The sequence below is a fragment of the Microcaecilia unicolor genome, chromosome 2 (genome assembly GCF_901765095.1).
Source record: "Microcaecilia unicolor chromosome 2, aMicUni1.1, whole genome shotgun sequence".
Lineage (NCBI taxonomy): Eukaryota > Metazoa > Chordata > Amphibia > Gymnophiona > Siphonopidae > Microcaecilia > Microcaecilia unicolor.
Window position 1 is genome coordinate 399,057,239 of NC_044032.1, and position 15,908 is coordinate 399,073,146.

A 15,908-nucleotide genomic window follows, 5' to 3' on the forward strand; every position below is an offset into this window, starting at 1 on the left:
CGAGGACGCCCATCTCTTAAGCGTGCCCCAGTCCCGCCTTTGTGACAGTGCCGACATGCCCCCATGAACTTTGGTCATCCCCGCGACAGAAAGCAGTTGAGTTCGCCCCAAAATCGGCATTCGATTATGCTGATTTGGGCAACCCTGAGAGAAGGACGCCTATCTCCCGATTTGTGTCGGAAGATGGGCACCCTTCTTTTTCGAAAATAAGCCTGATTGTTTACCAGACAGCCCTTCTGCAATATCACTTACAAAAATGTTAAAAAGAACCAGCCCAAGAACCAAACCTAATGGCACACCACTGGGAACATCCTTTCCTCAGAGTGAGCTCCATATACTGCTACCCTCTGTCGCCTTCCTCTCAACCAGTTCTTAACCCAATCAGTCACTTTAGAGCACATACTGAGGGCACTCAGTTTATTTATTAGTCTATGCGGAACTATGTCAAAGGCTTTGCTAATATCTAAATATACCACACCTAGTGCTCTCCCTCAATCCAACTCTCGTGTCACCCAGTCAAAGAAATTAATCAGAAGTTAGAAAGCAATAAGGCAAACGGTGCACCAAATTCAACGTGAAGGATAAAAACAAGAGGCAGATCTTATAAGAAGCAAACAGTCTTTATTGATATTCAACAGTTTGAATCTCTGGGAGCTTTTAGACTGTTTGCTTCTTATAAGGTTCACCTCTTGTTTTTATCCTTCACAAAGAAATTAATCAGGTTTGTCTGACAAGACCTGCCTCTAGTGAAACCATGTTGCCTTAGGCCCTATAATCCATTGGATTCCAAGAGTCACATGGGTAGGGCATGGGTGGTGCTGCCAGTTATAGAATACTATTAGTTGCAGGTAGGGGCATACCATATAGGCAACTGAACAGTGCCCGAGGGCCCAGTACCTCCTCCCCACATGTCCAATATCTCTCTCGCCTCTGTTCCTGGGTCTGGCACTCTCCCTCTCACCCCCCACCCCCACCCCCACCCTTGTTTACCTCAAAATGTCCTTTCTCCATACAGGGCCCTGGCTCTCTGGCACTGACTGGAACTTCTCTGCCGCCCTTGCCCCTTTCTGACATAACTTCCTTCTTCTGCAAGGGTGGGCCATGGCAGAGAGGTTCCGGTCAGCGGCAGACAACCAAGGCCCTGTACAAAGAAAGGGAATTTTGAGGTAAATGCGAGGGAAGAGAGCCAGATCCAGGGACAGAGAGGAGAGAGGGACAGATGTTGGACCTGGGGGAGTGGAAGGAGGGGGCAAATATGGTGGAGCTGTGGAGGGGAGCAGAGATGGTGCATCGTGGGGAGGGAGAAAGTATAAGAGGGAGAGATGTTGGATCTGGGGAGGGAGGAGAGATGTGGAAGCCAGAGGCAGAGAGGATGGGATATGAGACCCAGGGATGGGAAGGGCGGCTAGGACCCTCTTATTGCCCTGGAGCTCAGATCCCTGTCAGTCTATCCCTGGTTACAGATCCCCTTTCTGCATTTATATACCTGCAGTCTATGGCTGGTGTAACTGCGAGTTATAACATTATTGCATAATAGAATCTGGGCATCCTGATGCCATTATAGAATAGGCTGTCACCATGTACTATCAGGGCATCTAAGAGGAGATACCCACTTACAGAATTGCCCCCATAAGTTATACATGGGGCTTCTGTTCTTAGGGATTTATGAATTGCAAATGTAGGTGTTTATTTTCATGCCCGGAGGGTTAGGTGGGGGATTAGATGGCTGCAGTGGATCATGATGACTTGGGGGAACAGGGCAAATCACATAACTTGGGAGGGGTCTGGGAGATCCAATGTTTAAGGGGGGGGGGGGTCTGGAAGAGGATTGCTTGGACGTGTAATCCTGCACGTCCATACAGGTATTTTATACAAGGCGCTGCATTTGGCAAACCCTTTGTAAAATAGGGTGGAAATTTTCCACGTTCCAACCTAGACATCTCAATCTCCACAGCTTGTCTAAAACTGGGCTCCACGTCTCAATTCCATATGCACTATTCATATTTTTCACTTTCCTGATATGAAGGGAGGTGATCAATCAAAAAAAGCCTCACTGTATATATTACATGCACTTCCAATTAGAAAAGTCATCATTCTCTTCTTTGATGTGCCACTGACCAGAAGCAAATGCAGGAGCTAGAGGCTGTTATGCCATACTAGCGCCTTCGTTTGATACCGCCCCATGATCAGAGCCCCTGAACGTGTGAAACAATGCGCTTGTGGGCTCTGAACGCAACTAGCATGCAAATGCATGCAAAACAGGGCTCTTAGCACAAGTAGCATGCAAATGCATGCTAAATCTATTCATTATTAATGATCAGCGACCAGTGCACCAAAGATTGGCTCGCTGGCTGCGGCAAACCCTACGCCAGCTCAGAGCTGGGGTTAGGATTTGCAGACCATTGGGGAGGAATGGTGAGCCCTGTGCAGCATGCATTTGCATGCTAGCAGGCCCCCATTCCCCCTAATGCAGCAGCCCTGGCAGGAACCCCGACCCAACCCGAACCACCCCTCCCCCCAGCAACAGTAAGTTATTATGTCTAGTGATCCCTGTGCAGTAAATTACCCAATGTAGCAAAATATACCAAATAAACTATACGAGCAGAATCATCAAAGCCACTTATAAGGGTAAATAATGGTTCAGGTGGATAAATTGTCTTTCTAAAAACTGCTGTCTCTCGTTGTGCCTATGTGTATTTTTCTGTACATCACACACTTTAAGCTGGGGGCATGTTTAGATTCAGGAAGGAAAATAATGCAGAGATTGCAGAGTAAATAATCAGCCAGCATTCAATACCTAATATTCATAAAGATAGGACTGAGTTTTATGTGGTCCGATTTGGCCATTTAACTTAGGCAGTTAAGTGCTGAATATTGGCATATAACCACATATGTGCCGACTTCGCTCCCAACCACCCACAAAATAGCGGGCTTGCAATTTAGCAGCACTAACCGGTTAAATGCCACTAACCATCAGTGGAGAGCCCTGCACAGGAGTTTTAAGTTGCTTTGAATATGGACTGGTGCATGGACTGGTTCATTTTGAAATCTGCATACCTCATCTTTCATGAGGAACAAAAATCAGGGACAAATGTATGCACAAACTTTCCCTTAAAAAACAGTGTGGACTGACAGCAACAACTTGAAGGTTACTCCATAAATCTTTTGAAGCTGGTACTCTTTGCTGGAAACTTTTCTTTCAATGTCATCTTTCATACCTATAGCTTTAACAAATGCCAGGTGTACAGGACCTGCAAGGTCATTAACTGGGCTAGAATTAGTATGGGTTTGTCATGGCAACCCGTATAATAACTGTGGGGTGAATGAAGGATGCCAGTGGTTTCCCCTTTAATCTGACAATGTTGTACTAAAGTATTTCTCCCTCTATGGGAAAACAAATGCTGTTAAAAATCTACTAATATTCACCGGGTTAATCAGTTTCATTTGTAAATCATTGAAAGCGCCTTTGATGTTTGTGTAGCAGCAGGAAAAGAAAGTGCTGTTAACACACTATGGATTCACTCAATAACCGCAGCTAGAATATCAGCTCAGTCTCTGGTGCTGTATAAAGTCAATTGCGCAAGGGGTTAATAAGCAGCAGGCAAGGTGTGCTGTTTGCCAATGAGGGCGTGGCCCACCCTATCAGCAGCTCCTGGAGGACAGGTACAGTAAACAGTCCCACAATGCACCAAGGCAGAAGGGTGTGTCTCCTCCTTCCAACACTTCGCTGCCTGCAGGGAAGACGGTGGTAATTAACTTCCCCTTTGTCTTTGATTAAGTGCTCTTGAGAGTTGTCAGGTGATGTGATCACTGTCATGTTTCTCCAGCAGCGGAGCAAAGGACCATGTGAATGCCTGTGTCTCCGGTGCAAGAAGGTGAGTGGAATTCAAGTCACAGCTGTTCTCCTTGTTTCCAGAATACAGTCATTGTCCTTAAGGACAGTTAAAATGCTGGGCAAGTCATGCTGGATCACCCGTTTTAAGTCATTCTGCGATCACTGGTCACATGAAGCACAGGATAGGCTATGTCTTATGATCTCTTTTTTGAGAGAAAGAAGGCAAGTTTTGGAGTCCACTGGGAGTATAGTTGACATTGTTTTGTTTCATTTGTATTTGTTTTTATAAACATATAAGCAATGTCATACTGGGACAGAGCAAAGGTTATTAAGCCCAGTATCCTGTTTCCAACAGTGCCGAATCCAGGTCACAATTACCTGGCAAGATCTCAGAACAGTAACAGTTTTAACTTATGTATGTTATTGCTGTAATCTGCCATGGCAATGAGACAGACTATAAATAACTAAATAAATAAAAGATCTGAATGACCTACAGATACAAGCCATTTCAACAAGGTTCCTGTTGTACAGCAGAAAGTAATCAAAATAGTTATCAGTAGTTAAGGTGTTTGCTTAGGTCTCCCTCAGAAGCCTTCATCCAGTGCCGGTCTCAGCGCCGCTGCGTTGCCTGCCCTGCTCGCTTTTCTCCTCACGTCCTGCACGCTCCCTTTAATGAAATTGAGCATGCTCAGATTCACTAAAAGGGGGATGCTGGACATGAGGGGAAGAGCGAGCAGGGCAGGCAACATGGCAGCGCTGAGACTGGTGCTAGATGAAGGCTTCAGCTGGCGAGGACTGAGACTGCAGCCAGCAAAACCAGGGGCCCAGAAGAAATTTGGCCCCACGTAGCTACGTCACTGGCGCGTAAATCCAATCATATTCTGGATTTGTGCATGCAACCTAATTATTTTAACAAGCCAATCAGCGCCAAAATTGCCAATTAACAATCAATCATTGACACTAATTGGCATTAATTAGAACCGTCTAAGCGTATTCTAGAACATGATGCACGTAAATTCTAAGTCACATATTTGAAAAGAGGGCATGGCCATGGGAGTGGAATGGGTGGATCATGGGCATTTCTAAAATCTATGCATGTTGTTAAAGAATTCTCTTGGTCTGCATCTAATTTATGCGTTGGCATTTACACCAAGTTTTACTTGGTATAACTGACCATGACTAAATTTTGTTGCACAAATGAGCACTCAGTGTATTCTTTAAACCGCACAGAAATTTAGGCTTATTCTATAAAATACACATACATTTAGGCGTACTTTATAGAATACGCCTATGCTTATTTCATTTCAGCGTAATTTTTTTGGTGTCATATATAGAATCTAGGCCTTAGGAGGGAATTCTGTATAGGTTACCAAAATTAGGCCCGGGATGATCTGCACTAAGGGGTCTTTTTACAAAGGCATGCTGGCTTTTTTTTAGCATGTGCTAAAAATAACTGTGTGCTAAATGCTAGAGATGCCCGTATATATTCCTATGAGTGTCTGTAGCGTTTAGTGCATACTAATCATTACCACGCACTAAAAATGCTACTGCGCCTTTGTTAAAAGCCCCCTAAGCTAATATTCTATTAAGATTGTTCCTCAAAGAATAGCCTTAGTGCACATTTTCATGCCTAACGTTAGGCTTGAGCAATTACGCCTGCCAAAGGCTGGTGTAAATGCTTGCATCCAGCTAATGGCAATTAGGCACGGACCTGATAGTATTCTTATAACTCCGCGCCAAAATCCTGGAAATGCTCCTGACCCAATAAGCTCCTTCCTTGGCCACACCCCTTTTGGAGTGATGTGCAAGAAAAGTTAGATGCTCAGATTATAGAACAGGAAGTTCCTGTAGTGATGTAACCAGTTTTTATTTGAAACTTGACTGTTCTGGGCTCTGTTTGGCCTGAAGATTGAAATTACTCAGCAGATCCACATGCAACTACTAATGACTGCCAGTTAGTGCTTGTTAACACCAATATTTGATTGCTATCACCTATTTAGTCAATTAGTTTACAGATCCGCATCCAAAATTGTCTGCCCAACTTTGGGCAACCTGTACAGAATCCGACGGTTAACGTCTGGTTTACACTGTATTTAACTGCTAGCGCAATCCTGTGTCAAGGAGCTTTGCAGCATTTTCACAGTGAATGCACATTAAACTGTGCATTATGTGCTTTTTTGTGTCGGGAGATGTGGTATAGATGGGTGTAGAAGGCATTTGGCATAGGTGGGTGTAGAAGGCATTTGGCAGTTAATACTGATAGAACTGAAAAATGAGCTTGCGGAGCTATTGTTAGTAATATATAATTTATCCTTAAAATCAAGCATGGTAGGGAAAGATTGGAGGGTGGCCAATATAACGCCGATTTTTTAAAAAGGTTCCAGAGGAGATCCGGGAAATTATAGATTCGTGAATCTGATGTCGGTGCCGGGCAAAATGGTAGAGACTATTATTAAGAACAAAATTACAGAGCATATTCAAAAGCATGGATTAATGAGACAAAGTCAACATGGATTTAGTGAAGGGAAATCTTGCCTCACCAAGTTACTACATTTCTTTGAAGGGGTGAACAAACATGTGGATAAAGGTGAGCCAGTTGATATTGTGTATCTGGATTTTCAGAAGGCGTTTGACAAAGTACCTCATGAAAGACTCCAAAGGAAATTGGAGCGTTATGGGATAGGAGGTAGTGTTCTATTGTGGATTAAAAACTGGTTAAAACAGGGTTAAGTGGTCAGCATTCTCAATGGAAAAGGGCAGTTAATGGGGTTCCCCAGGGGTCTGTTTTGGGGCCGCTGCTTTTTAACATATTTATAAATGACCTAGAGATGGGAGTAACTAGTGAGGTAATTAAATTTGCTGATGACACAAAGTTATTCAACGTTGTTAAATCGCGGGAGGATTGTGAAAAATTACAAGAGGACCTTACGAGACTGGGAGACTGGGCGTCTAAATGGCAGATGACGTTTAATGTGAGCAAGTGCAAAGTGATGCATGTGGGAAAGAGGAACCCGAATTATAGCTACGTCATGCAAGGTTCCACGTTAGGAATCACGGATCTAGGCATCGTCGTTGATGATACATTGAAACCTTCTGCTCAGTGTGCTGCTGCGGCTAAGAAAGCAAATAGAATGTTAGGTATTATTAGGAAAGGAATGGAAAACAAAAATGAGGATGTTATAATGCCTTTGTATCGCTCCATGGTGCGACCACACCTCGAATATTGTGGTCAATTCTGGTCGCTGCATCTCAAAAAAGATATAGTGGAATTAGAAAAGATGCGGAGAAGGGAGACGAAAATGATAAAGGAGATGGGATGACTTCCCTATGAGGAAAGGCTAAAATGGCTAGGTCTCTTCAGCTTGGAGAAAAGGTGGCTGAGGGGAGATATGATTGAGGTCTATAAAATAATGAGTGGAGTTGAACGGGTAGATGTGAAGCAGCTGTTTACGTTTTCCAAAAATACTAGGACTAGGGGGCATGTGATGAAGCTACAATGTAGTAAATTTAAAACTAATTGGAGAAATGTTTCTTCACTCAACGTGTAATTAAACTCTGGAATTCGTTGCCAGAGAATGTGGTAAAGGTGGTTAGCTTAGCAGAGTTTAAAAAAAGGTTTGGATGGCTTTGTAAAGGAAAAGTCCATAGACCATTATTAAATGGACTTGGGGAAAATCCACTATTTCTGGGATAAGCAGTATAAAATGTTTAGTACTTTTTGGGGATCTTGCCAGGTATTTGTGATCTGGATTGGCCACTGTTGGAAACAGGATGCTTGGCTTGATGGACCTTTGGTCTTTCCTAGTATGGCAATACTTATGTATTTATGTAGTAATACACTGCACTTACTGCGCACTAACCCCTGATTCTATAAAGGTTGCTAAAAATTACATGCACAAATTTAGGCGCATTCTTGATTTGCGCGTACAGTTTAATAGGATAATAAGCCAATTAGTGCCAATAATTGACTTGTTAACATGCAATTATTGGCACTAGTTTTAATTGGGACTAACATGCGTAAAGTTAGGCATGGAATCTGCTCCTAAAATTTACACACAGTCCAAAAAAGGGGTTGCAGAAATGGGAGAGCCATGGGCATTTCAGGGTGGAATGGAAGGACGTGGTTTCGAGTAACGCATGTGCTCCGTGAGTAAATTTAGGCACGAGCCTTTGCACCACGTTTTCATTAGTGCAAATAGTAGCACCTAAATTTACGTGCGACCTCTCCACATAAACATTTATTCTGTAAACCATGTCGAACTTTGTACACAGCTTATAGAATACCGCTTACATGGATATTTTTCAGCCCTGATTTTTTAGGCGCCATATATAGAATCTAGCCTAATTGCCTGATGCACACTATTGCATTTAGGTGGCAGTTTATAGATTGGTGTGTAGCCAGAGTATTGACATGTACACACATATCTATATGCCAGTATTCTGGTTATTTACACATGTTGTTGGCACCTACATGTTGGCATCTTCCTGTTGGATTACCCCCAGAGGGTTTTAATTTCCTTTTAAGGCAGTTATGACTGCTCTTGTTAGGTGTGTTTCTTTAAACGGGTTTCCCCACTAACCAATAGCTGAAATAGTATAATATATCCCAATTAGAACAGTATACAATATTTAGTACTTTTTGGGGATCTTGCCAGGTATTTGTGACCTAGATTGGCCACTGATGGAAACAGGATGCTGGGCTTGATGGACCTTTGGTCTGTCCCAGTATGGCAATACTTATGTAAATGCACATAAGAACACACTGTGACAGAATAGCAGGTACTTATGGAGGCATTCCTGGGTGTATAGTTTGGCTTCCAGTGCCAACCTTAATCAGGGGCAACAGGGACATCTGCACAGGGCCTCACACTCCTAAGGTCCCTACTCCAGCATGTCTCACTATCTCCACCCCCCCCCCCCCCACACATACACACACTTTCAAACACATATTTCTGAAGAGGGCCTAGGGCAGCAGCAGGGATTCACATAGGCCATCTGCCACTGACCCCAGAGCCTGCTCTCTGCTGCATCTCACCCCCATCTCATGTAATTTCCTGCTTCCTCAAAGGCAGGGCACAGTAAAGAGCAGGCTCCAGGGTCAGTGGCAGATAGCCTATGCAAATCGCTGCCTCTAACCTGAGCCTTCTATGGAGAAATGCAGATTTTAAGGATGGGGGTTTGGAGACAGAGGAGCATAATGGACCGCCTAGTGGGCCCTCAAACTAGTCCACACAAGGCCCCACAATTGGTAAGGCCTGCCCTGTTGGCTGCAACAGAGGCAGAATTGCCATGTGCCTGCATAGTTGTCAAAAATATGCAAGTTAATATGTAGAGTACACCTCGAAAACAGGTATAAATGTGTGCATCAGCATTTACATGCTACAGAGGCTGTTCTGGAAACCCATTTTATAAAGACAAGCAGATGCCTTTGTGTTGACTTTACAAAATAGGTGTAACCCCCTAGGAGATCTCAAGGTTGCAGGGCAGGATTCTGGAGTTTTCCTGGGGGTCACAAGACTCACAGTATTGTCGAGGGGAGGAGACAGTGGGGAGAATTGCTTAGCCTGGCCCAAAGAGGCGGGGTGTGTAAAACAAAAGGGGAGAGTGGGAACTTACAAAGGTCTTTGATTACCCATCCCCTGCCAAGACCCAAGTGCTGAGGGGGAGTCCCAGACAGTGTGGTGGTGGTGATAACAGACTGTAAAGGTTACTTCTGATGCAGAGCAGAAGCATTGGTGAAGAAGTTTGTTTTCCGATCGGGGAGACAAGGAACGCCAGGGTGTGAAACCCGGTGGGGAAAGGTCACCCTGGGAAGGAGAGAGTGGGAGCGAGGAGCCTCCCTCTCTGTGCTAGTGAGAGCAACAGAATAATAGGACAAATGGAGGTGTGCTTCTGAGAAGGTCCAAATGGGGAAGAATTGAAGAGGGACCCTGCACAAACTGCTATGGACAGCCCACCTGGTCTGGGATGGGGCAGACTCATTGTTATTGGAGTGCAAGAAACTGACTTTGAAATTATGTGTACGATACATTTTTTTAACTGTAAATATTAAATATCTTTTTTGGAATCCCCCCAAAGTTTCACCTGTGTGACAATTGTTTTTACTATTTCAGTAAAAGTTTTTGAATTTCATTCTTGTGTGTATGGATCCTCAGGTTTTTTTTGGTGATAAAGACTCAAGGAGTGGGTGGGAATTGTCCTCCGGCCTACTGGAGATAGCTGTGGCCCCGGCCTGCACCCTGGAGTGAAACAAATTTTGTGTGGCTCTGCCCAGGAGCAAGACTGGTACCTTGGATATTACACCACATGGGCCAGGGTTATATAAATGGCATCCAAGGTGGGACAAAAGGGTTCATTCCCACCTGAACAGTGACATTGGGAAAAACCCCGAACACTTTGCGAAGTTACCAGAATTTGGACTCGCAGAGCGTGGATTACAAATTAAGGATTTGTAATCATACCAAGTGACAAGCCCAAATGAGATGGACTGGACGGGGAGATTCTCTCAGAGATGAAGGTGTGGATCTGGTAGTAACCCTCGGGCCAAATGGAGCAGGAAAGGCTTGCGGGCAATATGATGGAAACTTCCATCAGTGAGAGGAAACACTAGAAAGAAGGAGGCATACACATCACGCATAGCATGCCAGCAGGGAGCATGTAAACATCATCACATCAAGAGAGGGGACTTCCTGTGAGGAGGGTGGAAATGTGAATAAAGACCACACCTGAAACCCCAGAAAGCACATGGAAAGAGAGGGGAGCACTTGTGCCAGTTCGCCGTCCACGACACTAGAGGGTCTGGATTTGAGAGCACAAAACAGAGTAAAGGCCCAGGTAGATTTGTCTGTGGAGGACGGAGAACCTGCGAGATGGTTTGCTCGGGATGCAGTGCATGCAGGGACCCAACTGTGCTCTAGTTACGCTGCTTCCTCAGTGGGGAGAATTTTTTCACCAAAGAGGGAACCTCCAAGGCTGCTGAAGTTACACCCTGGCCGATAACAGGACAGATGGAGGTCTAGTTCTGAGATGTTCCAAATAGGGAAGAATTGAGGAGGGGCCCTGCACAAACTGGTAGGGACAGTCCACCTGGTCTGGGATGGAGCAGACTCATTGCTATTAGAGTGCAAGAAACTGACTTCTGTTCACATTGGAATTAAGTGTAGGATAATTTTTTTTTTAACTGTAGATATTGAATATCTTTTGTTTTAACTAGTTCAGTAAAAGTTGCTGAACTTTATTCTTGTGTGTGTGGATCCTCACTTTTTTGGTGGTAGAGACTCGAGTAGTGGGTAGGATTTGCCCTCCTGCCTACCGGAGATAACTCTGGCCCCGGCCTGCACCCTGGCTGGACTGAAACAAATTTTGTGTGGCCCAGCCTGGCAAATGATCTGCCAGGAGTGAGATTGGTACCTGGGACAGGGTTACACAGGTGTAGGGTTACCATATGGCTCCAGAAAAAGGAGGATAGATTGAGCCAGTCTGGGTTTTACTTCTGTTGCTTTCAATGGAAGCAAAACCTGGACTGGATCAATGTGTCATCCTTTTTTTAGAGTCATATGGTAACCCTACACAGGTGTCTTTTAGGACTTCTTCCTTAGGTAACCTGTTTTACAATTACCCTTATTGTATATATATGCAGTGGAGGAGTGGCCTAGTGGTTAGAGCACCAGTCTTGCAATCCAGAGGTGGCCAGTTCAAATCCCACTGCTGCACCTTGTGATCTTGAGCAAGTCACTTAACCCTCCATTGCCTCAGGTACCAACTTAGATTGTGAGCCCGCCAAGGTCAGGGAAATGCCCAGTGTACCTGAATGTAACTCACCTTGAGCTACTACTGAAAAGGTGTGAGCAAAATCCAAATAAATAAAATGCAAAGTAAAGTTTAACATTTAAAAGCGTGATATCCAAATTTGCATTTTAGAGGATCCTTCTTGTAGGTCTGGTGTTAGGGTGATTATAATTCTTAATTATCAAATTCTATAAGGGGCCTAAGTGTCTGAAAGCTAATTAAGGGGGAGGGAGAGAAACAAGACTGAAAGCTCACTTTTAGGATGCCTAACACTCGTTCACCAGCCCTGGGTCTGATGGGGGGGCTTCTGAAGTATTTGGTTTTTTTTTTTTTTGTTTTTAATAATATCCACACTCCCCATCCATCCAAAAAAATTAACACCTGTGTTTGTTTCATGCAGTATTCTGTCTAACCTGAATACTTGAAAAAAGTAAACATGAATTCCCATCAACAACCTCCCCCAGCCTTCATCTGTGAAAGAAAGCACATCAGCAGGTAAGAGCTTTCTTTAGTTCTCTATCTATATATATATATATATAAAACTCACCCTCAACGTTCTATTTGAACTGACGTCACTGAAGCCAGGTTCGTAAGTTCGAAGCTCTGAAGCCACAGAAAATCACAGTCTGTGGGCCCCGCCCTCGCGTCAAACAGTATGACGTTGTGGGCGGAGCACATTCTCAGCTCCAACGTTGTACTGCACTGTACCTCTGCTCCGCCCTCGCGTCAAAACGTGATGACGTCGAGGGCGGAGCACTCGGGGGGCGTGCCAAAAGGGCCAGGGTCACACATTCGCACGGAGGCTGCAGGGGGGCCGGCGACACACGGAGACACAAAGGGACGGAGGGGAGCCTTGCTAGTGCCCGTTTCATTGCAATTTGAAACGGGCCTTCCTTACTAGTGTTTAATAACTAAATTTTTGTTAATTTGTGCATACACTACCAAGCTTACAAATTAGACTAGAAAATTCTAGGTATTAGCACAAGATTACATGTGAAATGTTCACCTAGGGGTCCTTTTACTAAGGTGCGCTGAAAAATGGCTTGGGGTAGTGTAGGTGCGGGTTTTGGGCGCGTGCCGATCCATTTTTTTTAGCTCGTCTGTAAAAAGGCCCTTTTTTTTGCTGAAAATGGATGTGCAGCAAAATGAAAATTGCCGCGCATCCATTTTGGGTCTGAGACCTTACCACCAGCCATTGAACTAGCAGTAATGAATTCGGGCGGTAATGACCTACACGCGTCAAATGCCACTTCCTTGCATGCAGAGCCCGTGAGCCCATTGTTTCTCATGCTCAGGGGCTCTGATCATGGGTAGCAAACGCAGGCGCTAGTATGGCGCTAACAGCCTCTAGCGCCTGTGTTTGCTTCTGATCATCGGCCCATAAGTTTTTGCACCTGCTGCTATTTTAGAGAGCAGAAAAAAATTAAAAGAAGAATGTTACGTATGTAGCAGGGGGAAACTGTAATGTATGGAATGTCAAATCCTGTTCTAAAACATTCTGCTGTTTTGAGGTTTCTGTTTTCTTATCTCTCTGGTTGTGCAGAGAGGTGGGTGCTAAAATAGATAATAATCTTCTGGCTCCACCAAATTTTCTGAAAAGAATTGTTAAAATACACACCTTAATTCTATATATGGACCTCAAAATCGCATGCACAAGTATTGGTGCGTACCCAATTTGCCCTGCAATTTAATTGAGACAATAAGTGCAGATAAATGGGTACTAATAATCAATTATCAGCGCTAATTGGCATTAATTAGCATGTGGCCATTTTAGTGCTTCGCTAAAAGTTGTAGCAGTGCATGGTAAACCCATGCCCTGATGGCAGCACCGGCCACTTTTTAGTGCTGCTTAGTAAAAGGACCACATGGAGGGGCATAATCGAAAGGGGTGCCCAGGTTTTCCTGAGGACGACCTCGCAGGACGTCCCGGTGAAGGGACGGGAAAACCCGTATTATCGAAACAAGATGGGTGTCCATCTTTCATTTCAATAATACAGTAAGGGACGCCCAAATCTTGACATTTAGATCATCCCTAGAGATGGTCGTCCTTAGACTTGGTCGTTTCTGATTTTCGGTGATGATAGAAACTAAGGACGCCTGCCCACCCATCTCAGAAACGACCAAATGCAAGCCCTTTGGTCGTGGGAGGAGCCAGCATTCATAGTGCACTCGTCCCCCTGACATGCCAGGACACCAACCGGGCACCCTAGGGAGCACTGCAGTGGACTTCAGAAAAAGCTCCCAGGTACATAGCTCCCTTACCTTGGGTGCTGAGCCCCCCAAATCCACTACCCAGAACTGTACACCACTACCATAGCACTTACGGGTGAAGGGGGGCACCTAGATGTGGGTACAGTGGGTTTGTGGTGGATTTTGAAGGGCTCACATTTACCACCACAAGTGTAACAGGTAGGGGGGGGGGTGGGCCTGGGTCTGCCTGCCTGAAACCGGGTATCTGCACCCACTAAAACTGCTCCAGGGACCTGCATACTGCTGCGATGGACCTGAGTATGACATTTGAGGCTGGCATAGAGGCTGGCACAAAATATTTTTAAAGTTTTTTTTTGAGGGTGGGAGGGGGTTAGTGACCACTGGGGGAGTAAGGGGAGGTCATCCCCGATTCCCTCCAGTGGTCATCTGGTCAGTTCGGGCACCTTTTTGTGCCTTGGTCGTAAGAAAAACTGTACCAGGTAAAGTCGTCCAAATGCTCGTCAGGGACGCCCTTTTTTTTCCATTATGGGTCGAGGATGCCCATGTGTTAGGCACGCCCAAGTCCTGCCTTCACTACCCCTCCGAGACACCCCTGGGAACTTTGGTCATCCCCACGATGGAAAGCAGTTGGGGACGTCCAAAATCAGCTTTTGATTCTGCCGATTTGGGCAACCCTGTGAGAAGGACATCCATCTTCTGATTTGTGTCGAAAGATGGGCGTCCTTCTCTTTCGACAATAAGCCTGACAGTCTCATTCCATTATATTTTTGGCGTGTTATTTTGCCCCTAGACATATAGCTAGACATTTTCAAGAGCTTATATGTTCGTTCCAACATCCACTGGGTTGGAATATAAAATGCAACTTGCCTTCAGCTAAGAATAAAAAGGCACAACTAAATATAGAACAAAGTACATAAAAGTTATAGGAGGGTGAGAATAGTAAGCAAGGTATTGCTTTTCCTAAGTTATTTTTGTTTGTTTGTTTGTCTTAATACACTTCCTTCCCAATTTATGTGGGCTAAATGCTTATAATAGTTTTATTTTAATTTATTACTGTTCTTAGTAAGGCATTATTGGTTTCTTTTCTTTCTTTGAAAATATTTGTAAAACCTAAAATTAAAAAAAAAAACCCTAAATACATAAACTGCTTTGTTTGCATTAATAAAGAACTGAATTGTGTAAATGAAAGTTGCTGGCACTGTTTCTTATGAAAGTTGTTCTCCTGCTTTTTGTGGTTAGTTCATTTGCAAACAGGTTTTCCATTTGAAATATTTATTCTGTCTCCTGCCTGTGTTGTGCCAAAAGTTCAGCTCAGAGTCTTGCACAGTTTCACTTACTGTTTGATAAATACCTACTAGCTTCTTAGGGAAAAGACACTGGGAGATTGAGAAACAATTATTTCTTTCCCAAACTAGAACTCTGTATGTATTTTCTAGGGAAGTGCATTCATTTGAAATAACATGAGAAATGTTAACCATATTTCTCAAGTTGTTTATGTTGTTTTTAACCTAAAGTGACAAGAAAAAACAATTCTTAGCATCAGGGACACTATTCTGCATGAACAGGTATTATTCCTTCCTTCCAGCAGGTGGAGGTAGAGAATAGACTGAACTCCACAAGTGACATCACCGGTAATATACTGTGATGCCCCCTGGAAGATGCTACTATTTTTGCTATCTCTAGCAGATGATAGGTTGTACTGGATTGGTACTCCTGTCCCTGGCCTAGCTCCCTGCTTTTCTGGCTGTGGCTTCACAACGTTGTAGAGCCTACGGACTGCTCCCAGCAGCTGAATGGATCTTCCACCATACCTGGGAGGGGGGGGGGGGGGGCTTCTCTCCTACCCCCATTGGGTCCGATTGCAGGGGAATCCCGATGGGCCCCAAGTGATATTTGGCTCTAGTACTTGGCCCAGTTAGTAAAATAGGCCCTGCAGTTGGACACTGGGTCCTCATCATTTTTTTTTTTTGTTACATTTGTACCCCGTGCTTTCCCACTCATGGCAGGCTCAATGCGGCTTACATGGGGCAATGGAGGGTTAAGTGACTTGCCCAGAGTCACAAGGAGCTGCCTG

General features: G+C 44.4%; 1 protein-coding gene across 1 annotated transcript in view; it reads left to right on the top strand.

Annotated features, from left to right (window-relative positions):
- The first annotated feature begins 3,699 nt into the window (after nt 1-3,699).
- RASSF6 (Ras association domain family member 6) overlaps nt 3,700-15,908 on the top strand; it is a 59,495-nt gene continuing 47,286 nt past the window's right edge. The window contains exons 1-3 of the mRNA XM_030190624.1: nt 3,700-3,748; nt 3,828-3,875; nt 12,024-12,118. Of these exons, the coding sequence (XP_030046484.1) occupies nt 12,060-12,118 (59 nt within the window). The 5' untranslated portion in view covers nt 3,700-3,748; nt 3,828-3,875; nt 12,024-12,059. The remainder of the gene's footprint in view (nt 3,749-3,827; nt 3,876-12,023; nt 12,119-15,908) is intronic.